General features: G+C 36.6%; 1 protein-coding gene and 1 long non-coding RNA gene across 2 annotated transcripts; one reads left to right on the top strand and one right to left on the bottom strand.

The window, feature by feature from the left end:
• Positions 1-759: 759 nt before the first annotated feature.
• LOC127414479 (ras-associated and pleckstrin homology domains-containing protein 1-like) lies at positions 760-5,594 on the bottom strand. Its single transcript, XM_051652521.1, has 2 exons — positions 5,460-5,594; positions 760-2,577 (listed from the first exon to the last, which is right to left on the bottom strand). Exon 2 carries the CDS (start codon positions 2,559-2,561, stop codon positions 1,788-1,790), a length of 774 nt encoding a protein of 257 aa, XP_051508481.1. The 5' UTR covers positions 2,562-2,577; positions 5,460-5,594; the 3' UTR covers positions 760-1,787.
• Positions 5,595-17,484: 11,890 nt separating this feature from the next.
• On the top strand, positions 17,485-26,145 carry LOC127414485 (uncharacterized). The gene is made up of 3 exons (XR_007892804.1): positions 17,485-17,622; positions 20,006-20,105; positions 24,625-26,145. It is a non-coding gene; the product is annotated as an uncharacterized LOC127414485 (long non-coding RNA).
• The last annotated feature ends 1,349 nt before the right edge of the window (positions 26,146-27,494 follow it).

Below are 27,494 nucleotides of genomic sequence, written 5' to 3'. Positions count from 1 at the left end.
CTTAATGATAGATATCAATGACTGTCTGTAGGGCTCAGATTCCATGCAGAGAATACTGTTGGTGTAACAAAAAAGAAAAAGAAGCACTTTTTGAACAGAATAAAAGATACACTGACATTTTACATGGCTGCCTTTTTCATAACACACATTTAGTTAGATACAGTTAAACTTTAAAATCTCATTATAGCATAACATTCTTGATACTTTCGCCAAGCCAATAACCAGCAGCTACATTATAACCTCATGTCTTACATTAGTCTTACAATTAATATTTTTTGAATGAACAGATTTAATAGATTTTATAAAGGGACATGCTGGTGAAACCCTAATAAATCGCAGCTCCATTGTAATTCTGTGAATGTATGAGGTATGACTACCTTTGAAATCCACCCAAACAGCCAAAAGCACTAGTTGTGCCATTGAGACCTGGAACACCACTGAATCACATTAACATGAGTAAGAGTTACAGAGAGTGGGCTGCATATTTGGTTGTTGTGTTGTCAACTCATGTGGGAGCTGCTGGCCTTATCTGCCCCACGGCGCTGCCTTTTTTGGGGTGGAATGTGGCAGGCCCCTTGGCAGCCACGACCCCATCCAGATACCTGCAAGAGCCATCAATCTAATATCATAAAATATTTGTTAATGTAAATATATTATTGTTCATTGTTGGTTCATGTTAGGTCATAGTCCATTAACTAATGTTAACAGAAACAACTTTTGATTTAAAAAAAAATTATTAGACATAAAAGCACCATAAAATTAGCTTGACTTTTACTTTATACGTGGTGCAGGGTTGGACAGTAATGGAATACAAGTAACTGTGTTATATTCAGATTGCAAAAAAGTTACTGAATTCAGCACGTTACGTTTTCAATCACCTGTATTCAGATCACAGTTACTTTATCAAATCATATTTTAATACTTTATCATTTTTCCTCATTATGACCACAACATAAGTGTGATGAGACAGGAGAGGAATGAGGATCTAAATGCAGCCTTTTTTAATAAAACAAAAGTAAACCAGGTAACTCCGAACATAATGAAACAAAACACAGGGAACAAAGCACAGCATAATACAGATGAAGACTGACAAAAAAACCAGGGGAGAACAAGGGCTTAAATACACAAGGGAAAACAAGGGAACGAGGAACACCTGGGGAAACAATCAGGGGGAAAACCAATCATGAAAAGAAACTACAAAAGGACTACAAAACTAACAGGAAACAGGAACAGGGAACTAAACCAGAATTTCAACATAGAAGTCAGTACAAACAACAGTTTTATATGTGGAATATGTGACAGAGCCCCCCTTTTAAGGAGCAGATTCCAGATGCTCCAAAAACAAATTTTCCATGGGGTGTGGGGGGAAAACAGGTAGTTCTGGGGGGGCATAAGGGGCAAGGGGAGCAGAGGAACAAGGCAAAGTCAGGGAGGCTTGAAACCAAGGTGGAACCGGAGGGATGGAGAGCCAGGGTGATGCTGCAGGCTCGGAGGACAAAGTAGACCAGAGCAGATCAGGTGGACATCCAGGAGACCAGAGCAGATCAGGTGGATGGCCAGGAGACCAGAGTAGAACAGGCGGTTGGCCAGGAGACCAGGGAGACCAGAGCAGAACAGGTGGATGGCCAGGAGACCAAGGAGATGACCTCAAGGTGGGGACTGGGTCAGGAGGCCTGGGAGGCGGCCACAGGACAGGTACAGGGTCAGGCGTTGGAGCCACTGTAGGAGGAGTCTCTGGGGGAGGGGGCGGAGCCATGGAAGACTCTGGGGGCGGAGCCGTGGGAGGCTCAAGACAAAGAGTCCTGGATGAATGGGAAATAACCTCCATGGTCACAAACATTGGAAGAGATGACCTCCGTGGTCATGGGCAGAGACTCGGGAACGACCTCCGTGGGCATGGGCAGAGACTCGGGAACGACCTCCGTGGTCGTGGGCATGGGCAAAGACTCAGGAACGACCTCCGTGGTCATGGGCATGGGAGGAGACTCGGGAACGAACTCCATGGTCATGGGCATGGGAGGAGACTTGGGAATGATCTCCGTGGTCATGGGCATGGGAGGAGACTCGGGAATGGAAACTTTTCTTCTCTTCCTCCTCCTCTGGATGGCCGAAGTTGGCAGCGCTGGCTCTGGGACGGGCGAGGCTGGCAACTCGTTGAATGTGGTAGGCGTGGGTGCTGGCTCATTGACCGTGGCAGGCGTGTGCGCAGACAAATTTTGAGGTAGGGTCTTCATGGACCTATGCATCGACATCAGTGGCAGGGGCAGTGGCAGGCTTCGAGACAGGGGCCGTGGATGCAGGTTTTGGCCCAGGGTTACTGCCATAATCCACTGTAAGTAGAGTTCCAGAGCATTCTCCACATAATCGCCGAGTGTCCAGTGAGGATCAGCGAGAGGTATGAGTTCCCTCAGTGCACTATTCAGACCGGCCCGGAAAAAACCCACCAGAGAGCGGTCTGGATAGTGCACTACATTTGCCAGCTCTAAAAACTCACGGGCGTGATCCTCAACTGGACGGTCCCCTTGCTGAAGGAGTAGAATCCTAATGGCCGCTAGATCCATTTCTTGGTCAGTCTTTCTGTGATGAGACAGGAGAGGAGTGAGGATATAAATGCAGCCTTTTTTAATAAAACAAAAGTAAACCAGGTTACTCAGAACATAATGAAACAAAACACAGGGAACAAAGCATAGCATAATTCAGATGAAGACTGACAAAGTACACAAAACATTACATCACTCCTCTAAAGGGAGCCATGTACTGCCTATATATATTTCACAGTGAAACAATGTATATTCATGTACTTCTTAACACTGCTTTGCTCATGTTCTTAAAGTAGAGCAGTGGTTATCAGAGAAAATGTTTGTGAGGCCATGGCTTAGTGACTGACCTAAACTAAATACCTTAGGTAAAATTTTAAAACATTTCCCCTGTGGGTTTAAGGTACAGCAGGACCAGTGTTTGGTAAATTACTCTAAAAAAAAGTAATTAATTACTAACTACTAATTACATCTTCTACAGTGTAATTAGATTACTGTACTAATTACTCTGTCTAAAAAGTAATTGCATTACTTATTACTAATTATTTCTTAAAACCCTTGTCATCCTCGACCAGATGAAAAAATACAAGGATAGACATGAAATTGTTCTATTAATTTTTTCAAATAAATCATATAAAATCAAATAAATTTTTCATGAACTGGCCAAAGAATTTAGGGGGCTGCATTAAATAAGAAAACATACATTTTAACATTAGACGTTACATTTCGATTTTAAATTCACTATTGTTTTATATAGAATTGTTCTATAGTCTATACAGTATTTAACACAATTACATCAGAAGTAACTGTAATTAAATTACTGAAAAATTAAGAGTAATCCATTACCTTTTTCTATAAAAAGTAATTTAATTACAGTAATTGATTACTTAGTTATGCACTGAGCAGGACAGATGAACTGATATTTACTAAAGTTATTTTGCTTCCAAAGCATTATTTGGACAGAGGTCCTAAACAGCACCATCGCTGCATGGTTACCATGGTGATACTGCTTTATAGTCATAGAGGTTATAAAAGGTTGCCTGGTTTATTGAGCTTATGTGGCTTAACTTTTGTCCTCTGGTTGGTCCTCTGGTTGGTAACTAAACAGCACTGCAATGCTTGACTGTATAATATAATGAAATACACAGTGGAGATCAAATCAATTAAAACTAGATTTTTACTAATTCTGAAAATGTCAGTGGTGCTTGCTCATGCAAAACTCACAAACACAATGCCAGTGCTCTGGGTGGTTGCCAATGTGTTGCTTTGCAGTTGCTAAGGTGTTCTGTGTGGTTTATGGTCTGTTGTTTGGTGGCCCACGTCAAAAGAGGCCACGCACAAGTCTCTATGATATTCGAATACCTAGATATGGCTCGATTTTTCGCCCATTTTCTTGGATAATCAAGTCAGATCTCTTAGAAAAGTAACATTCCTCTCCTCAAAATGCTGCACAATTTGAAGTGTCATTCATGTCCGTAGCCAACCTATCACAAATGGTGCAGACAAGTTACATGCCAAAGTTTAATACTTAATGTTAGGGATTTTGAATAACACCTAACCCTAAGTATGAGCGATAGTAATAGTGCTTGCCTTCAAAGTTCAACAAAAAAATTCTAGTCAGGTTGTAGTCAGGAAAGAGAGACTTCTGTGCACTTTGGTGGTTTTATTAAATATATATTTCTCCAAACAAAATACAGTTTGTTTCTAATATCTACTGGACATGCTACCTGCAACATTAAGGCCACGTCCACACTAATGTTTTCGTTTGAAAGCTATGTTTTTGCCTTCCGTTCACACTGAGACACCGTTCTTGTCCAGTGAAAACGATGCTTTTCGAAAAGGCTTTCCCAAGTCTTCGTGTTGTAGTGTGGACAGGGGAAATGGAGATATCTGAAAACGATGACGTATTTGTTGTCATGTGACGCAGTCATGTGATCCATTCAGCCCAAAACAATCAAAATGGCGGCCCATGTTGTAGCGTCATTGTTGTGCCTGCTAACCACTTTGATAGCATTGTTAAAGATAAATGTTACTTTATACAACCTTCACATTGCACATTGAAAGTTTACTCAGAATTGCTGTCCAGTGACAGAACCCGAGGACAATTACGTTCAGACTGTACATGGAATGGCAATTTGTTGCATGTGCATTAAGGGGATTCAAGAATATTCATATGTTTCAGTGTGGACTAAAAACTTTTGGAAAAAGCGTGAAAACGGCAGTGTGGGTGGACAGCGTTTTCAAATGTATCTGGATTAATGTGGACGTAGCCTAAGGAGCCATGTGATTTCATGTGGTTTTATTCAAATATTTATTGATGTTACAAACTTTCCAAAACTTACCAGGGTTACTCACTTCTGTTATGCAGCACTTTATTTGTAATTTTAACACATGAAAGTGAGAAAAACCATCTAATACCTCAAAACATCACCAATTAAAGAACTTATTTATGTTTGTAATGTTGTCTTTCCCACAAAAAAAAATTAAGTCACTTCCTGCAGGAACTGGATTCTGTTAGTTAAAAGGATATTACAAAGCCTAACTGTACTTAAAGTGATATTGAACACATAGGATAAAACTATGAATTGATTGCCAATTAAAAAAAAAAAAATTAAAAAAAAAACTTTTCCCAAGAAAACATGTTTTCTTTGAAAATGTTTGATTAGAGAAAAAAGACAAAGAAACCCCTGGAACATTTCTTCATAAATTGGAAGTTTTTCATTAGAAGTTAGTGTATAGCATTCAGGGACATGGCAAAAAAAATGACTTTTTGCTACAAAACCATATATATTCCACTCTATTTTCACTCAACTGTGATATTCTGATAAAAGAAACCTTTCTAAAATTATTTTAAAATTGCAAGTTTTTCAATATATCAATACAGGAGGCATGAAAAATTACTGTGTAGTAGAAATTACCCACCAGACTATTGATTGAGTATGTGATGCAATAAGTTGCTTGGAGTCTCCTAATCATCTGTGGATTATATGATTGTCAGCGTGGGGTGAGAAGAGGCTCTTTCTGCTCTCTGAGCTTTCATGGTGGCGTCTGCCCGCGTGACGGCCACATTATCTGCTGGAATGTGAACACAGTCATTTCCAAAAATGATTCTGCCAGCTTCCACACCTCCAGACAAGTGAGTGTGGGTGACATGGGCTGCAGAGGGAGGGAGCTTGAGATGCTTGTCAGCTTGATTTCTAAGCCCCTCATTCACTGAAATGTGATGCAGAGGTTAATCATGGAGCTGTTTAATAGAGTTAATGTTGTTGCCTATGGCATTAGTAAATGAGAGACAGGGACGTTTGTTTCAGGTCAATGTTTTCCTTTCTGTACTGGTGAAATTGTCAGTTATTTATTTTTTAAGAGCACCAAATATATATAATTTTCAGCTATTAAAGATATTGGCTATGTTCAGAATACCATAACAAACTACTCTTACTGTTTCCTCAGTAGTATGTAGTCTATAATGTGCAAATTTTATGTCAAATATATGCATGGGATACCCAGGTGACATACTATAATTATGGAACTAATTGCAGATGCGATTTCTAATATTTCTTTTTTCACTCAATGCAACTTTTTAATGAAACATAAGCAGAACAAAACCATTTGTATGTAAATTTGTTTGTGCCACTGAACCAGACAATTTATGTGCAACTGAATTTATTACATTTGTTTTGCTCGTGTTTCATGTGTAAGGCCCATTATTTGAATGAACTGAAGACATTTTTATACAAAATAAAATAAAAAATAAAAAAATTATCCAAGCTAATAACTGGATGCTACTCTCATAAGCAATGTAATGACATCATGTGACAACAATGTGGGATAGGCTACTACTGTTTGACAAGTTTGTAACACTTTACATGAATGTTCCCTTTGTTAAGGGTTTATAAAGGTGTTCATTAATGTCTAATAATTAATGTATAAATGTATTATAAATCTATTATAAATATGTGGTTATAATGACATGAATAAAAAGAGCGACTTTCATGTCAAACTTGCCAAATAGTGCGCCATTTCCCTTAAATGTAATAAATGCTTAATAACAATTATTCCTCATTAGTAACCTATGAAAATCTACCTTAATGTGAAGTGGACACATTAAGGAGTTACTTACATTAGAAAGCTATGTACATAAAATTCAGTATGGTTTAATGGTCATCATGCTTTATTATATGATATATGCTGTGAATGAGCATGAAGACCTGAAAATAGTTTTTGCAGAGGACTTTAGGTAACAAGAACTTGGCGGTTGGGTCACCGCTAGGAAAGTGACATTACAAGTGATTCAAGACATTACAGTAATGAATATAAAGTGGACTCTAGCAAAATTACGTAATTTTGCTGCATTGTTACATAAATCATCAATGAGGCCATTTTATGTTTTTGATTAATATAAGTATTTGTGAGTGTATTTATTTCGCATACATAATATGTGAGGTAAAATTGCTCACTATTTGGTAGGTATTTCATCGCCTCTTTTTATTCATGTTGTTATAACTGCATACAAAATGATTTATATTCCATTTATAAATGATGTATTAGTCAATAATGATCCCATTTTTAAAACCCTTAACAAAGATAACATTAAAGTAAAGTGTTACTGAAAATTAATTGTGGAATTATGGCTAAATTTAAACAAATGTGTATACTGTGCCATTTTCGGTAGTAAGCTAGTATTCCAGTACAACCAAAGCCATTGGAAACCACACAACTAGTAATACCAGTAAAAAACTCAACAATCGTCTCCCATTATAAAATGCGTAACATATTTATTTGTGTTCTTGTTATACATTACGTTCCAATGCATTTGCCTCTCCACAAAGCATTTGCCTCACAATTTCAAGGTTATGCCCTCAATATTGATTCAGTCAAATCTAATTGTCTGTACAATGCTTGAAATACTTGACAAACACCCTTTTAACTAGATTGCACTTTAGTGTGAAGAGCTTAGTCAAGTGTATTAAAGAAGCACAGTTCAACTGGTTGCTCAGAGATCCCCTCCATCTCACTTAGTGATTTTCCTTGTAATATTATTCAATTGATCGCCAAAGTTTTGCAGGGTAACTATTTGCACCAAACAATTCAAACGCCAGTTAAACCAGCACATTTACACATGCAAACACACAACAAATGTTTGTGCAGATGCTGCAGAATCTGATTGATATTATGTAACACTAAATCAGGCAAGTACAGAAATAGAGCCCAATTGATTGCTCGAGAAACGCACCTGTTGGTACATTTGCATTATGTTCCGATGTCTAGTGCTGGCTGGATTGAGCTGGTTCAGGACGAGAATCCAGCTCTGAGTGATGTTGGCTCATCTTTGTTGTGCTTTTTTCTCCACTTTTCAATTATTTTAGTGTTGTTGATCTTACAGAGCCATATTTCTGTTTTTACTGACATAAGTGACAAGAGTGACTCATAACTGCCAGAGCATTTGGAAGCAACTTTTTGAAAAGACTCAATGGACATAAGAGTAAAATAATCAGTCAAATTATGTAACCATGTTGAGAATTATTGATGGTTTTTTATTGCTGTATTTTTTTCTGCCTTCGGTGTAATAATTTGGCATACACTTTTTCAATAGCAGTTTAAGATGTATGGCAGCAGTCTTACCAAAAATATAATTTCCTCAATCCTCAAACCCCCAAACTACAAAGATCTTTTTCTCAGGAGAAACATCTCATTTGTATTTTATCTCCCAATGGGCAGTTAACAAAACTAATGTGATGTGTGAAATTTGGTATAATGGCTCCTCCCTGTGGTCAAACTCTCAAATATGTGAAGGTGAACATTTGATACGTTGGTAACACATAAAGTGCCATTTGGCATTATGAAATGCCTTACTGTAAATAAACAAAATAAAGTAAATATACAAATATCTTGGTCCAATTAATTCTGTGCCTAATAGTGGTAAACTAAACCTACTGATAAAACCTTTTTGCTATTTTTACCACAGATTTTTTCTCACGCTTAAATTACTGTAGTCAGTTATGATAATGTTGAGAGCCCTTATAGAGACACCTCATGCTAAACTTAACAAGTAGAAACTGTTAACACATTCATATCTTTGCAGTCCTGGCACAGCTTTGCTTTTGCTGTGTGTGCATGTGTGTGTGGGTGTGTGTGTGTGTGTGTGTGTGCGAGAGAGAGAGAGAGAGAGAGAGAGAGAGAGAGAGAGAGAGAAAGAGAGAGAGTTGGTTTTTGTGGTTTACAAGGACATTTTTTTAGGTTACAAACTAGTAATTACGAGGATATTATGCTTTAAATGTGGTTTATGAGGACACCCCTAGTGTCCCTGTAATTCAAACGGCTTTAAAAACATACTAAACGATCTTTTTTTGAAAATGTAAAAATGTCAAAAGGTTTTTGTGATGGTTAGGTTTAGGGGTAGGGTTAGGGTTATGGGATAAAATCTATAGTTTATGGAGAGTCCTCATAATGATAGGAGTACCAACATGTGTGTGTGTGTGCGTGTGCGTGCGTGCGTGTGTGTGTGTGTGTGTGTGTGTGTGTGTGTGTGTGTGTTTAGGTGGTTTACGAGGACATTTTTTTTTTTTAGGTTACAGACTGGTAATTACAAGGGTATTATGCTATAAATGTGGTTTATGAGGACATTTCTAGTGTCCCTATAATTCTAATTGATTAAAAAACATGCTAATTGATGTTTTTTTGAAAATGTAAAAATGCAGAACGTTTTTGTGAGGGTTAGGTTTAGGGGTAGGGTTAGGGGATAGAATCTATAGTTTGTACAGTATAAAAATCATTATGTATATCATAAGGATAGCCTCACCAACATATGTGTGTGTGTGTGTGTGTGTGTGTGTGTGTGTGTGTGTGTGTGTGTGTGTGTGTGTGTGTGTGTGTTGTTTTTGTGGTATATAAGGACTTTTGATCTGACTACCGACATTATAGGGACATTTGGGTTTATGAGGACAGGGACCATGTCCTTGTAATTCCTGCTATGTAGATGCTATTATCTAAGTGCAGGAAGGACCCTCCCTCTTTTTCGCGGTAAGTCCTTTTGTTATAGGTCATATACTGTAAACCAGAAAACATACTACACACTGCGTTAACTCGGAGCTCGAAAGGACGCTTTTGTAGCCAGGTCCCGGTACTTCACCTATGTCATAAAAATTGTATAAAATACATGTTGTGTGTTTTTCAGGACCTCTGATTGGCTGGTCAATCAGAGCGGGCAGGAAATCTCACCAACAAGATGGCGGCGATGGGCGGGGCTTCTTTCAGCATAGACAGATAGGACAACTACTGTAGTAGACCAATATCAAAGTGACATAGAGGCATGCATGTACTTTATCCACATTTTTCCTACGTCCTGTGATGCTTGGCACGAAATGTGGGCGTTACTTCCATTGTCAAGTAAACACAGCTGTTGTTGTGGCGTTCATCCATTCATTCTTTCATTGCGGTGTTAGGATTTTGAGGAGAGCGTGTATGATTTCATGAGGACATAAATCAGTCACTATATCAGTGTGTTACTGAACGATAATAAACTGCAAAAAAAGTAATAAAGACAAAGAAAGCACAAACAAAACCGTTTTCTCTCAGATGCAGCTGAGATTTAATCTAAGCACTAACGCAAAATTTCGAGTAAAATTATTGGTTGTTTTAGTGGAGTACCTGTGTTAGTTCAGCTTCAGATGTGTGTGCTTGTACTTGTCACCCTGCATGTTCAAATCAGACAGACACACTGAGGAAGAGCTGTGAAGTTCTCATACTTGGGTATGTAATCGCTTTTTCAAGTTTTCCAATCAGACGGTAATTTCCTTTTAAATCCACACAAAAGTTTATACTTTTGTTCAGCGGGTGATTGATTGGTGAGAGGTGGTGCTTCGCTGCCATCCTGGACGCATCAGGACAGCGTTTTAAACCTCAAATGCGATGTGGTTTTGGACTACCTCTGTATGTGTTTTTGTGATCCAATCACAAAATTAATTAAATTAATACAATTTAGCACAGACCATTTGTCGGATCATCCGAAACGCATCTTATTACCAGATGTAAAAAGGGTCTAAAATGACTGCAGCCAGAGCTAGGGAATGCTGTAGAACGACTTCCGGCGGAAGTCCCACCCACATTAGTTTCCCCAGTAAGACCCCCAGGAAAAAGGTGGATAAGAATTAAACATTTGCAAAGCCACATTTTAAAAAATTCTGCACATGGTTTAACTGTAAGTCAATTTATTTATAAGTACAGGTTAATTTTCAAATGTTGATAGGAGTGCATAGTGATCTTGCAATTAAATTAATAAATTTCCTCAAATCATACAAAAAAGTATAAAGTTAAATTGGTTATACATCATGTTTGTGTAAATTTAGAGGACTAACATATATAGACAATTAGCTAATTTGCCAGTAAGTTACTGTTTAATTCCAAAGATAAATATTTAAAAATAAAAATTATATATATATATATATACACACACACACACAGTATATGGTGGCCAAAAGTTTGGAATAATGTACATATTTTGCTGTTTCAGAAGGAAATTGGTACTTCAATTCACCAAAGTGGCATTCATCTGATCACAAAGTATAGTCAGGACATAACTGATGTAAAACAGCACCATCACTATTTGAAAAAAAGTCATTTTTTTTTATCAAATCTAGACAGGCCCCATTTCCAGCAGTCATCACTCCAACACTTTATCCTTGAGTAATCATGCTAAATTGATCATTTGGAACTAGAAAATCACTTGTCATTATATCAAACACTGCTGAAAGCTATTTGGTTCGTTAAATGAAGCTTAACATTGTCTTTGTGTTTGTTTTTGAGTTGCCACAGTATGCAATAGACTGACATCTCTTAAGGTCAATATTAGGTCAAAAATGGCAAAAAAGAAACAGCTTTCTCTAGAAACTCATCAGTCAATCATTGTTTTGAGGAATGAAGGCTATACAATGCTTGAAATTGCCAAAAAAAAAAAAAAAAAAAACTGAAGATTTCATACAAAGGTGTGCACTACAGTCTTCAAAAAGACCAGATGTACAACTAAACAAGAGGATAAGTATATCAGAGTCTCTAGTTTGAGAAATAGACACCTCACATGTCCTCAGCTGACAGCTTCATTGAATTCTACCCACTCAACACCAGTTTCATGTACAACAGTAAAGAGAAGACTCAGGGGTGCAGGCCTTATGGGAAGAATTGCAAAGACAAAGCCACTTTTGAAACAGAAAAACAAAAAGAAAAGGTTAGAGTGGGCAAAGAAACACAGACATTGGACAACAGATAATTGGAAAAGAGTGTTATGGATCTTAACCCCATTGAGCTTTTGTAGGATCAGCTAGACTGTAAGGTGCGTGAGAAGTGCCAACAAGACAGCCACATCTATGGCAAGTGCTACAGGAAGTGTGGGGTGAAATGTCACCTGAGTATCTGGACAAACTGACAGCTAGAATGCCAAGGATCTGCAAAGCTGTCATTGCTGCACGTGGAGGATTTTTTGATGAGAACACTTTCAAGTAGTTTAAGTAGTAGTTAAGTTTATTTTTTTTTTCAAATTGTAACAGTAATGTTTCATATTATTAATGTCCTGACTATACATTGTGATCAGCTGAATGCCACTTTGGTGAATTAAAGTACCAATTTCTTTCCATAAGAGCAAAATCTGTACATTATTCCAAACTTTTGGATTTTTCCAAACGGTGTATATATATATTTGTTCTACATGACTGACAGATTTTCCTGTCGACCATAATTAGTTGCGTTAAATTAATTACAGTAAATATCTTCGGTGATCATTTAATTTTCAGTTTGGCCCAGGAGATAAGCTCATCATTAAGAGAAGACATCTGTGATGTTGGCCTGTTCAAAGCTGCTGTTAGTCGGAGGTAAGTTATACTATACACAGTTAAATAATTTTTATAAGAGCTTGGGGGCAATTTTTTATTGTTTGTGCTTGTGAAATTTAAACTGAGCTCATTGAACTGTCAGAAAGTAGCTAGCGCAAGCTGTGGAGGCCGCTGGGGCTCGTGTTACTCAAGATGTCTGCGGGGGGAGGCCCGGGGTTCCTGGAGCATCAAGAGTACCATTACTATAACATTATTATGCTCTGTCTAATGTGATGCTATTGTTATTAGTGAATAGAGATGAATATGTAATAAAATAATGTCTATTCAAATGAAACTGCAGGTCTTTTATGCTTGTACAGTAAACAAACATATTGAATAGTATTTCATATAAAATGACGTATACTAGTCATTATTTTTAAGAGTGTGTTCTTTTCTGGTAGATCAGAGCCACAGTAAATAATGGCAGAAATGAAACGGTGAAAGAGAAAGCCTAAAACCACAGGAGGAGGCTATACAGTTTACTTTAAAGAATAAAGACAAGGATGGCCTTGAGGACAGATTCATCAGTGACTTTAAAGGTGAGTTAAACACTACAGTTTGGGTTCAGATGGATTTGGTTAATAAAATGTGCTCAGGGATATTATATATTTACATTATTTTTCTATTCTCTATTGATTAGGGAGAGGTGTGTTCAGCTGAGTTTGATAAAGGGTTTTCCTGTTGGAGTACAGAGGTGAACTCATAAGCAAAGAAGAATGTGAGCGAAGGCAAATAATATATCATGATGCCCTCATGTTTGAATTCCGTTACAATGGAAAACTCCTCCGGTATGTCTAAGTATTTGATATGTATACATTAGACTGAAAAAAATGATGGAAAGCCTCATCTATGTTTATTTGCAATAAGAAACATCTGTCTGGGAGAGGAGATCACATACAACTATGGTGATTCCGAGTGGCCGTGGCGATGCATGGAATTTAATCTTTACCATAATAAAAAGACCATTAATTTTATGGGTTACTTACACTAAATTTACACTAAAAGTTACCTGAAGTTTTAGGAATTGTGTTATTAGTTTGGTTAGGTTAGGTTTTCTGTGTACAGTATGTCATGTTGTGTGTGGCTTAGACCTGTTTTATGAGAACACTGAATTGTGAGGACATCTTATGAATGTGATCTTGATGTTTGACTTGAATGAAGAATGTCAGTGTGTTGTTAGATTGACAAAATCCTTGTTTATGAGATCACTAGTGATTACTGGGACAGTCTTAAGTGGCCCAAACCCACTTTGAAAGTTTGTCAATATAAATATCATGCAGTACATACAACTTTTAGGCCACTAATAGATTATTTTCGAATAGGTGTTTGATAAGAAATGTTACTACTGTGTACTCATGCCCATAATTGTAAGTGGTCTCATAAGCATTGCTTTTTTATTTTATTTGTGACACTTTCTCTTCCACCAAACAAACATATGAAAAATTGATTGAAGGTATAATCTGTTTTTTGATGTAGTTTAACATGTAACATTTGGAATACCATGGTTTATCTACCATTCTTACACATTGTTACATTTTCTTTGCAGGTTTGCAAGCTTGTCAAAGTCACTTCAACTGTCTCAAGCATGAACAAATGTGCTGGATGTGTAGGACCTGTCGTAGCTTTGAAGTTGACTGGTCTGAGATGTAAATGTTAGTATGATGATGTATTTTTTGTGTCTTACCAATACATTTTTGTATCTGTCATGAAGTTATAGTATAAATTCACTATGTTTCTAGAAAGTCTAGATTGTTTAAAGAAGTTGGTCATGACCAGGCAGCTATTTATGAACTGATATGTAAAACCATTCATCGGAAAGGGGGTTTAAGGAATATTCTAGGTTAAGCTCAATCAACAGCATTTTTGGCATAATTTTGATTACCAAAACAATAATTTTGACTCGCCCATCGATTTTTTTTAAATTGCTGTTACAGTTAGGAACTTACACGAGAAGTAAATGGGACAATTTTATAAATGCTTGGTTTTAAAATTATAGCCATAAGAAAACATTTTTTTTTTTTTTTTACATCCACAAGATGTAAAGATGTGTTAAGTTATATCCAAAATTACAGCTTCTTTGTCATAACAATGAAACCCTGTAATCCTGGTATTGGATTTAAGTTCACACAGAAAAGTTTAGTGAGTGGTTTTCTCATACTAAAATCATGTATAATTTTATCTTGTGGCTATACTTTTGAAACAATGTGTATTTTACCATTTATGAACTGGCCCTGTTCAGTTTCATTGCAAGTGCCTCACTGCAAACGCCTGACACTGTGTCCTAACCAGATGCGACGCTGCGACTCACAATAAAATGTATATTTTCTATGTTAATCAGCATTTTTGTCCTAACCATGAGCAACAGGTGATTCTATTTTTGGAATGGTTTCTATTTTTGCATCGTTGCGCCGGACAGCCCATTGGATGCAAGGATGCGATTCATAAAGTACATTTGCTCTGTGTATGTGTGTGATTGTGTATTTATGCCTCGTGGTTTGCCGTAGAAAGCTTATGACCATACTGCAGCTTCAATGAGAATTATTTCCGTTTGCATTCAGTAAACAGACTGTTGCTTCTGATCGTTCTTATATCAGATTTATTAGTATATATTTCAGTATAAAGGCGGTTTTACACAGGGTGTGGTGGGTGGCAGGCTTTGCTTGGGTTCTTGCTGCCTCTCGTGTGTACAAGTGTTTTCCATTCACACTAGAAACGATGCGAAACACGCCAGTAGAAGTGCAATAATTATTGTAATTTTCATAAGTGATTACACAAATAAAACGGCACTTATTTTTTCATAAATATTTTTTTTAACTATAAATATTGTAATAAGCTATTTTTTAAATGAATGTATACGGTTCATGGCCCGTTTGTATACATTGCACAGTTGTCTATCTTCCAAACATAAGCCATACATGTTTCCCATGAGGCTGATTTCCTATTATTATGCCTCTATAAACACTCAGGGGGCTTTCACACTGGGCACGTTTGCTGCGGTCCGATTCCAAGTGCGATTGTTCCCGGTGTCCCCCGCAGCTTTGGTCTGGTTTCACACTCACTTGATTCTATCGAACCCCGGTCCATTTGCGTTCATCTTACGTCATCACAAACACGCATGGAGAACACAATGCGACTCATCATACTTTTTGTTTTTTTGTTATTTTGGTGCCATTATGCACAGCAGAGTGAACGACAACTGCGTATATGTGCGCTTCATGGCGTAACTCATCAGATGTCCAGGGGAAGGCGGCTTGCTGCTGCTCACAAACGGCATTTTTTGAGGAGACTGATTGCAAGGAATTCATTTGCATCTTTGTTTACACTGCATGCTTACTCACGCTCGTGTCCAAGGTGAAGTTATCGCCACTGTCATCTCCTATTATACCCTATATTTATAACCTATAATAGTATTTATATATAGTATTTATAAGGTGTATAGATAGATAGATAGATAAATGTCATAGGCTAAAACGCATGCGCAGGTTACTTTACTTCCTGAACGAGTGCGCACCCGAGTCCGAGTTGCTTTCACATTCACGCGAATCGCGCTACAGTTCCATTGCAACCGAACTCAGACCACCTCCTACAGGTAGTCTTGGGTTCGGTACCGCGGTGCGCTTGACAGCTTTCACATTACCAATTTTTCATACGAACCGTGCTGTGTTTCGAACTAAACTGCCAGTGGGAAAGCACCCTCAAAGAATCGTTATATATGTCAGGGAATTCAGCAACAGCAAGTATATTCGTCTCCATGTTGTTTTTGACTACATAAAAGCTATGTGTCATTTGATTGGTTGTGAATAAATGCAGCTCTGATTGGTCAGTGACAAGCGGAAGCCGCGGAGTGAAAACATTTTTTCTTGCGCAGTGTGCGCCGCTGTCGTGCACGACAAAGCGGCAGGATCCTCATAAACGAGCTTGGAAAACGGCGCCGCTTCCACTGCCGCCTCCATTTTGCCACCTGCCGCTTTCTCATCGAAAATGAATAGGGAACGCATGGTGACGGCGTCCCGTGTCCGCCTTAAATATTGCTGTCTCGTGTCATGCTTAGTTTGGACAAACAGATTGTTTGTCGCTGGAATCTTATCGCGGCGCATCTGGTTAGGACAAGTTGTTACTGTCAGTCATTTTATTTTTATTGTGGTAATCAACTTTATGCCACAAATGCTGTTAATTAAGCATAACTTGTACTGAAACCGAACATTCCTTTTAAGTTTGTTTTCACATGATTGTACATTTACAACTAGATTTTTTTTTTGGGGGGTTAAAGTTGAACATCCTGAGACTGTATGTTTATGACTTCTCTTATAGTGCAGTTTTTGGCCCAAGTCTTGCTATTTAAAGCTTAAAGATTTCTGTGGAAAACTGTCATCATGGGTAAGAAAATACTTCATTCTCTCTTTGCTTCCTAGTTGAGTTATGAATTTCATGTGCTCTAAAGTAATGATCAGTATCTTGGTAATAGGAAACAAGTTCAGAGGAAGATGAGCTGAAGTCAGATGAGGAATACATACCACAATCAGAGTCTGACAGTGAATCAGACAGTTCGAAAGAACTGGCAACAAACCCAGAAAGCATTAAGCAAGCTAAACCCCTCTCAAATATGCAGTAAGTTGTGTCCTCTAAATGTAATGTGCGTGACAGTGCAGATGTATACCAACTAAATTTATCCAAGGAAAAAGAGTCTTAAAGGCCAGAGAAGAAGCATGTGTGTATGAAGAGTCTGACTTACTGTGTCATGAGGAACAGTTGACAGATGTTGAGACAGACAGTGAGTGTGACAATTCTGGTGAATGGCACATTTCCAGAAATGTAAATGCAAAGCAAGGCACAGATAGGCACATGTCAGCTTTTTTATCATCATGTATTATTTTACTCCATGATGGAGCCAATAATGAGACTATTTTGAATGCAAGAGGGGCAGCAGATGGGAGTAAGTTTCAATAGGAAAGAGGACAACCAGCATTGCTGAAGCAGACCTGTGTGTGCAGTCATAAAACATTTCCTGCTCAGCAAGTAGCAAGAACTATTGTTACATCTGTGGGGAAACCCCAGTCCAAGATAGCATGACATTTGAAAACTCCTACGACTGAAGTTGAAGTTGGACAGGCATTGTCTCTCCCACAACACTCAAAAGAACGCAAAGCAATACTGCAAAAACTCAGGAACAAGGACAACTATCAGCATAACACCGATGTTCTTCAGAGGGAGAAGGGACACTTAAGGTAAAGCGGGCACCAAACAAAAAATGTGTTTCAAAACATTTTGTGCATTGCAGGTACTGCAAAGGGATGTTTTTACACAGAGAACTGTGGTGTCATGTGCGAAGATGTCCCTCAAAACCAGGGGTTGCCTATGAAGAAGAAAGGAGGACCAGAGCTTTGGGCCTGGCTACCGTGACAGAGTCTACAATCAGTCAGCAGATATTTCAAGGAGTCTGGAAGCTCTTGAGTGTTATGAAACAGGATGACATTTCCTCTGTTGTAAAAAATGACTTCTGTATTCTTCAGCCATGCTCTTTTTTTAACAAGCATGGACATGATCCTACTAAATTTGAGTACATTAGACAGAAACTACATGACATTGGATGATTGTTGTTGACGTTGCGTAGAGTTTTCTGTAAACAGTTTTGAAGAAGCTGTAAAACCTGCAAATTGCAAAAGATGACGAGAGCCACTGCTACCAAAGCCCAAGCCTTGCTCTGAAACTGAGGCATTCATTGAACAAAGTTTGTGAAATCATTCACTGCAGAGCGCTGATGTCTGAAGACAATGAATTGATCCAATCAACCAAGACCTTTAAAAAACTCTACTCTTCAAAGAGGTCTGAGCTGATCTCTCACTCTGTTTTGGTCACACTGAATGAGGCAATATTTAACAAGCCATCAACACTACCTTTCACCCAGGATGTACAGCGTCTTAATCAGTTCCTTGAGGAGACTGCACATGTGGCATGCCACAAATTAAAAGAGACACCATCAACTCAAAGCTATGCTGAACTAGCCAAACCAACACTTGCAAGAATATTTGTCTTCAATCGGAGACGTGCTGGAGAGGTCTCAGATGTAGCTTAAAAGTTTCAAAGAAAGGGACAGCACTTCACTCCATGATGATGTCGCTTAGGCCTAAGCAAGTCCAAACAGAAATTGTGCAGCCATTTCAGTCGAGTTGAGATCACAACGTGCTCTCTCTGAAAGTTCCAGTATCCTAGGATCGGCAGCAGTATGCCGACTCACTGACATGCCCTGTCTCCCATCGGACATATTTGGAACGGCTCAACACCAAGTACTTTCCCTCGTGGCATGACTGGTAGCACGTTGCGTCAGCTGCATGGGAGACCATTTATCAGTTCAATCCCCAATAAAACGAGAAAGTAATCACGTTTGTATAAACAATAAAGAGCGTGATAAGGAGATTGCATTTTTATCCCTAACATTGCATTTTGTTTCTACTAATGTTTAGGGTTAGATTTGGGTTTTGGTTGGGGGTAGATTAAATAAAATAAACATTTCTGTTCACTGTTTTACACCGTGTTCAGCTAAAAACAATTATTTTACAACTGGTTTCTGGTGACCTCTCCTGGATATAAGTGGATGTCACACTTGTTTATATGCTCTAAATCACTTACCGCTTTAGCTTCTGGAGGCAGTGTTTTAAAATTCGGTCAACGTATACCGATTTCGGCTAAAGAAAAATCGGCACACACTTGACAATTTTTATGTGAGATCAGGGATAAAAGGGGAAGAAAGGTTGCTGTCCTTCTCTCACCTGATATGGTTGATGGATTGGCTCTGCTCATCAGTAAGAGAAATTAATGTTGATTGCTGGACACCAACACTTTCTTGTTTGCCAGACCCAACTGCCCAAGTCATTACAGAGGCCAGGACTGTCTTTGGCTCTATGCAAGTCATTACGGAGCTCAAAATCCAGAACAAAGTTTTTTAGACGTTTAATGATAGTGCTATATTAAACTACTATAATGCTGAATATAATGTATTACAATGCTTTGGAGGAATATTTGTTGGTCCTGATAATGCCTCAGTAAATGTAGGTAGGGCCTACATTATTTAACCTGTTAAATATCACGGCCATTATTTATTTATTTATTTATTTTAGAATATTTTAGATGTAATCAGTGACAATACTATTTTAAAAATTATAATATGATTTTATATATATATATATATATATATATATATATATTGCCTATGTAGTCAAGCCTGCAAGCCTGTATCTAACTTAATTCTGTATTTTCACATACTCTCATCATTGCCCTGTACTGGTCTGATTTTTAGTCTCAGTCCATCCCTGATGATCATCCCTGATCATTTTGCACTTTAATTAACAGCACATTTAGTAAAGTTTTAATAATAAATGAAAATTACTGTTTTGCATATGTCTTAAGTTAAGATTGAAGGTTTTTCTTATTATTACTTTTGTTTATTTAGGCTTTGTTTATAGTATTGTGAGAGTATAGAGTTGTGAATTCAGTATGGTGAATTGAATCGAATCGTGAGATGAATGGATCGTTACACCTCTAGGAATGCAATTTAAATACAGGTTTAACAAATGAATGTCCTAAACTTCTCTTTTTTATTCTTAAATTGAGATCAATATGACCAGCGATTGTGATGCCAGTGAGGGTGAAAGTGATCCTGAGGATGATGTTCCTACTGGAGCTGCAGGTGTCTCCAGTAATGTTGGTGTGGGTGAGTAAATTATGACAAGAATTTTTGGGTGAACTGTTCTTTTAATAGGATCAAGTACAGGACACTATGGTTCATCACCAAGGCATCATAAAATTAAAATACATTACATTCAAAATACTGTAAATTATTTTCTCTTCATAAGTTATTTTTTAAAGTGTAACGTATTGGATGAGAGATAAAAGAATCACCAGTTGGCTTAATTAGTTTGGTAAACTAGCACTAGTGATGTGTTATGGCGGTGGGGCGGTAACACACTTTTACACACATTTTATTATATGGAGAATTATGAGGCCTTGTGGCTGAGAACAGGTATTGATTGTTATATTAGGATCCGGAGGAATTCCCTGGGAGGAAATGTTATTTTTTATTTAAACACAGAATGAACATTAAACTATCAAAATCAAAATGGAGGATGTACCAATAACTAACATCAGTCCTGATCATAACTACCAAATATTCATTCATTTTCAGGATTTTAACCCTTTAAATGCCAGTTTGTTTACATAATGCCAATAAACTAGCATTGTTTTTACACACACACACACACACACACAAAAATTCCTCAATACACACATACAAAACACACTCTGACATCTATACCAACACACCCACACAATTTTAGCTGCATCAGTTATTCAATTGGCCAGCAGTGCTCTATAATACAGCAAACAGAAAATAGGAAAAAAGCATGTATTTGCTCCATAGGCTAAACATGAGAAAAAAGGCACTATCTGGTGGAAAATATAAAAAATTAAAATTTTGAAGCCAGGGCTCGGGAATGAAAGCATAATATCTTAGAATTCATGATTTAATGCTTTAATGGCACTGGGATCAAATATTGCAGATTTAATGGGTTTCAATGGGGACATTTTTGTCCTTAAGGTCCTGAGTGTAACTATTTTGTTTACCCAGTGTATTATAAATGTATTATAGGAACTGAGGTTGAAATAACAAAATTCCCTCAAAAATACACACCTTTGGCAAAATGTATTCCGTTGGCATTAACACAGCCAAAATGATTGAAAAAATGAAAATGAAAAAGACAAAAGTATCCCGAAGGTCACACAAGGGTTAAACCAATACCCTACTGGTTTGGCACTGAAAGTCTTTATAAAGCATAAAAACGTGTGTGTGTGTTTTATTGTATCCCAAGTGGCTTGTGCCTCAGCCAAAGTAATTACCCCCAACCTTCATTTAACTGGAACACAATGACTCTGGGTGCAGGCCTTTGTCATTTTAAAGCCTCTATATAAGAGCCTTTCCATCCCTAATCATGCATCATTTGCCTGCCACTTGTGCTAATTGAGATGATTTGCTCAGTATTCTTAGAGGAACTGGCTGAGGATGTGCTGGCATAAGATACTGCAAGAAAATAAGGTGAAATTACACTTATAGCATTTGGGTTCTTTAGTTCTCCTTTATTTTCACTTACAGTGAATTCCAGGTGTAGTCCCTATAAAACTGATATATTGAGGCTTTAATTGGCATAATAATCTGTGTGCCATTGGTCGAATTATATATGTAAGTTATTTTTAATAGCTGATATATTCAGTGCCCATATCTACAGTGGAGGGTGGACAATGGCCAATTTAATGCTGATGATAAACTAATTATAAGTAAATTATAAGCAATTTAATAATGGGAAATTAGACATATCAAAAATTACTGAAATTAATAGCACTTGTTTATGTCATTTTGACTGAAAATGTACTGAAATGTAGTGAAAAAAGATTTGATTATTATAATATTTATTAAGTGTATATTACATTGTTTATTACAATATGTATTATGTTGACAAGGCTATCATTACATTTGAGAATTACCACTTCTTTTAACTGGCCAACCAAGTAGGAGAAGCAATTTATCTACAGGAGTCTGCAGTTGCGTGTGTTTATTTCATTGTTTTACTTTGTTGTAGAGTAGTATTCATTGCTAGACTTGTGCTGTTTGTTTCCTTGTTGCACTATAATCTGTTTTGAATGCTATTCTGATGCTAGTGAAACTTTGTAATATGGCACTTTTCGTACCACAGTCTCATTAAGATGATTCACTTATGTGTTCCTCTTTTGTAAGTCGCTTTGGATAAAAGTGTCTGCCAAATGAATAAATGTCAAATTTAAATGTAAACCAAGTATGGATATCGTTGGATACAGGTCTCATTGAAAATCGGCGATAAGAGGTCAAATGTTTTGTCTGCTTAAATCAATCTCTGCTTTCAAAATGTGCAAACTGGTAAGAATGGATGTGACGTGCACAACACGTCCAATTTTTGGGAACATTTGAATAATAATTACATTACCATACTCTTAACCCTAAAGCCAAACCATGAGCCCAAGCATAACCACACACACACAAAAAAAAAAGGATTTTGTGTTGAAGTAAATATAGCAGAAAAGATTAAGTACTTTCTACACTGAATAAGTTAGTGTAAGTGTGAACTTAAAAATATAAAGTAAATTCTACATTTATCTCTCAATTAAAACATGAAAAAAACATTGCTCTAGCTTATAAGAAAATATTATTTATGATTGTGTGTTATCATAATATAAAGTAGAAAATTGTATTTGCTAATTTGAGCAAATTTCACTAACATAAAATACGTAAGTAAATTTTACTTAACTTTTTGAATTAAGGAGCTTGCATGGTTTCACTGTTTGCAAGTTTATTTACACTGTTTTTATTGTTGACTTTGTTGTTACATTTGGTAACTTTTGTGAAGTTTGAAGTTCATATTCTACTCAAGTCTGTTCATGATTTTTTTTAAATGATCTGTTGATTGTTACCATCATCGTGTTTTGTGCATGTGTAGCTCTGTATTTTGTTTCTATTGTTCTATTTGTTTCTACAACGTGATGTCTAATATACCACATACTCTAACATGCATTACGCTTCCCTGTGGAAGGCTTTCATACAGTATGTTATATGGTACATGATTATTCATGTGTTTATAAGGCAAGTAAACAATTTGAGATGTTGTAGTACAATATTCATTTAAATTTTACTACATCAGATTTGTTAGTAAAAGTTACTGTTTTAACTAAAATGTTTTAGTTAACACTCAATTTAATCAATATAATGTTGTGTAGTTAATTAACACAAAATCAGTCACATTGCGATTTCTAGGACATTTTTCTTTTCTTTTTTTTTTCTTTTTTTTTCTTTTTTTTTTGGTGGAAAAACATTTTTGAACTATCACACCGATTTCCTGTGTTATTATGTCGCAAAATCTGTTGATTTATTAGCCTAGCTGATACAGTATATGGGCCTTTTACTAGTCATAATCGTATAAATGGATAGTTAGCAGTCGTTTTTACAGACTTATTTCTCTGGATCTCCCTTACATATAACTAGGTACAGTAAATTTTCTAAAGCAGCACTGTAAATGACACCTGTTTAATAAAATATTATACTTAAATTTGCTACCAAAAAAGCTGTCTACTTCAACATTCCAGAACTAAAATGTATTTTTAAAAATGTGTGTTCAAGGAAACTACACAGAATTCATGGGGGGAAAGGGAGATATATATATATATATATATATATATATATATATATATATATATATATATTTTTTTTTTTTTTTTTTTTTCATTTTATTTGACTCAGAAAAGTTACAAAAACTGTGAAGGAAACAATAACAGAAAGCCATCATGGTTACTAAGAAATAAAAAACTTTCGAACATTGGACTGACCCACAGGAATCTCTAAACATGCTTGTTTACTAAGTCCCCTTCTTTTCTTAAGTAGTATAATAACCTACTGGAGCAAAAAACAGATAGCTGCTTCTTGACTCAAATTTGTACAGCTCGGGTTGATACTACTTTTAAAACAATTGATGGCTAGTAATAAGCAGCATTACTTTGAGAATAAAAGATGACTTAAAACCATTTACAAATTTGATAAGATTAAAAAGTGGTTAAAGTAATATTCCGGGCCCGATACGTGTTAAACTCTATTGGTAACATTTGTGGCTCAAAGTCCATTACCAAAGAAAACACATTTCACCCCATAGTATTTTACAGAAAGCAAAAAATGCATTTAGGTACTTACAATGAAGTAAATAGAGCTTAATAATAGCATTACTGTACACACTTTTAATGTTCAAGACTATTAGAAGTGTTTAAAGTGTATGTGTTAACATGAGACTTGTGTCATGAAATTGTTTAATACTAAACTCAACAAAACTTGCCTGTGCAAAGTAAGCACCAATTTTGTCATCTCCTGTCATGACCATGAAGCCAGTAAACCAGATAACTTTGAAAACAGGATTGTTTTATATAAAGAAAAATAGTCTGTGATGAATAACCTGGAACATCTAGAATGTAATGCCCAAAACAGTAGTCCCACCAAAATATTATTTGGACAGCTTTAAAAAAACACATTTTGTCGAGTAAGAATTCATGTAAGTGCTTTTACAAAAATATAAACTTCACATTTCTGCTTTTAAACCTTTCTGAACACCTACCCCATAGACTTACATTCTAATTAACTCACTGTGTCTCTTTGTGTCTTGTGGAAGGAACTCCCAACCTTCAACTGAACAGCAGAATACAGCAGTAATCTTCAAAACATGGCTGAAGAAAACACACCTCTATCAGTGGCAAATGACTAATAACTAACCACCATCTTTTACACACTTGCAATAAAGAAAGAAATAAAAAAAACACTCTGTACTTCCACTTCAACTCTAGCACTGTATTACTCTGATATGTTGAACTGAATATGGTATGGTAGCATTATTTCAATAGAGCTCTCCCTTGGATTAATTGTATCTGCTTGAATTATTCTCATTTGTAATTGTCACTTTGGATAAAATCACCAGCTAAAAATGTAAGTCTCAAATCCATTCACCTTATAAAATCACACAGAAAATGTACTGTACATGTTGTTTTGTTCATCAGGACAATGGAGTTCACTGCACCAGGAATCAGAGAGCTTTTATCGTTGTCTTGGTCTGAGGGCCTGTCTTCAGTCTCCTGCTCTCCTTGCAGAGCCCCCACCATGGAGCTCAGCGTCCCAAAGATACCTGCATAGTTCTCCACCTGTGCAGAAACACACAGGCTGACCTCTGACCCCTCCAGTTTGGGCAGGACCTCAGGCTGGGAGACAGGTGTGATACTGTAACCTGTGCTCTGTACAGTAATGCTGGACTGAATGTGGCACATATGGAAAATGCGTAAGGGGTAATGTACAGTCAGTCAGTTGTTATCGCAAAGTAAACCCGACAGGATGATCAGGAAAAGTAAAGTCTTGTATCACACTGAAGGGGTTTATTCTACAATAACAACAAGTTGACTGTACATTATACTGCTTATTACACGGCTACATACCAAATATGTAAATAAATGGACATAAAATACTGATTTGCATTGAAATTATGTAATTATGTGGGAAAAAAGAAATCGCTGAACAGCTGATTTGCACCCCAGTTTGCGTTGGAGTTCTGTTGTTGTTTATTTTGTAAATAATGACCAACCGGGTACGCGTTATATACAAGACTACTTGCCAAATAAATAAATAGATGGAAACGACACACTGAGTTGAGTAGACATTTTTTGTTAGCTTACTTGTAGAGATCACACCATGATCCGAGAAGTAGGAAAGATGACTCGCAGTACCCGGATGACCAGTCTGCTATGTCTTAATCCCAGGATGTTAACATCTGACATAACAGACCGCTAGATGGCGCCATTCACCAATCAGAATCGAGTATTCCAGAGAGCCGTGTAATAAGCTGAATTAATATATTCTCAGCTTCAACAGATAGTTCACTCAAAAATAAAAAATTCTGTCATCATTTACTCACATTCATGTTGTTTCAAACCCATTTAATGTTTTCTCTTCCATGGAAGAAAGTCATATAGGTTTGGAATGACATGAGGGTGAATAAATGATAACAGAATTTTTATTTTTGGGTGAACTATCCCTTTAACAGTGATATTTTCTCACACAATCCACTAACTTCTCCAATAATACATACTGGGTAGTAAACGTATGATGGGAACATTTAATGTTTGTACTTTATATATGTTGTATAAAAAAGAACACTTACATTCCCCATGGTCAGATTGTTCCCTGCTTGTGCCTTTTTCTTTCTTGCAATATTTGGGTTCCAGTGGCACACCAAACTGTCATTCTGAACACTGTAGTGTTTGTGACCGATCAACCAGTACGTGTTCATTTTTCTTTTCCCCTGACAACCACATCAAACACAGCACTTAAAGGAATAGTTTCATCAATGACAAAAACTCTGTCATCATGTACTCACCCTGATATTGTTCCAATCCCATATGAACCCACAATTAGAAGTTCACAAGTTTACACAGCTCTTTTCAAAAGAAAATTTAGTTTACTGCCTGCATTTCGTGGGTGGTATTAGAGCAACATTAATTGTGCCAGGCAAATAGTTAATAGTTTTGTGAATAAAGCTCAATAAGCAAGGCTTTTAATAGATACATTTTTTTATCGAATTAATTGCATGATATGCTGATTGATTAATAGAATGAATCACAATTTATCGCATACATCAATATTTGCAAAGAAAGGCTAAAAATAATTCAATATATATTTATTCAATATTTGCAATTTTGTTTAAATAATTATACATATACAGTATATATATATATATATATATATATATATATATATATATATATATATATATATATATATAATCATTAAAATACATTACATCACTGTGGCAACTAGGCAACACAAAAAGTGGCTTTAGAAGGCAATATATTGTTTATTTCCATATTATTGAACATAAGCCTACCACTGGCCTACAGTATACAGCACTCTACTTTGCAACTGAATTCATCAGTTTGTCTGAGGTAGACTCGTTCTAAGGACATGTGTATGCACGCATGCATCAAACGGGTGTTTTGGAGCATTTTACTTTGGTTACGCATTTTAAGGACGCTGTTTCAAGCTAAATATGGTTTGAAATTTCAGTGAATTTAGCAGCTAGTTAAACCCTCTGATCTGAATAAACTATTTAGCAAATATGTAGAGTCAGTGGCTTGCCAAGAAGGGGGGTAGCATGGGCTCGAGCCCCTGCCCTTTTCATGCCCAAATCTAAAAGTCCAGAAAAAGGGTGAAAAATCTAATAATAAAAAATTGAATAAATAAAATTAAAATCTCTTCATAATCTCACAATAATATTAATAATGTGTCATTATGAGATTTTCTTGTAAATTGCTGAAGCATTGAAGAAAAGTTGGCAGAGGTTCCTATCTCCATTTTCAGAATGTGGAAGTGAAAGTGGAGCTTTATATTCACTTTCAGAATGTGAAGTAAAAGTGAAACTGGAGATTTATTGTAAATAAGGATTTAAATATTGATCTGTTTATCACCCAAATAATAGGTTATATCACTTCTGAGGACATA

The sequence above is a fragment of the Myxocyprinus asiaticus genome, chromosome 24 (genome assembly GCF_019703515.2).
Source record: "Myxocyprinus asiaticus isolate MX2 ecotype Aquarium Trade chromosome 24, UBuf_Myxa_2, whole genome shotgun sequence".
Taxonomy (NCBI): domain Eukaryota; kingdom Metazoa; phylum Chordata; class Actinopteri; order Cypriniformes; family Catostomidae; genus Myxocyprinus; species Myxocyprinus asiaticus.
The sequence above is the reverse complement of the archived record's forward strand: the minus strand, read 5'-3'. Positions and strand labels throughout refer to the sequence as shown.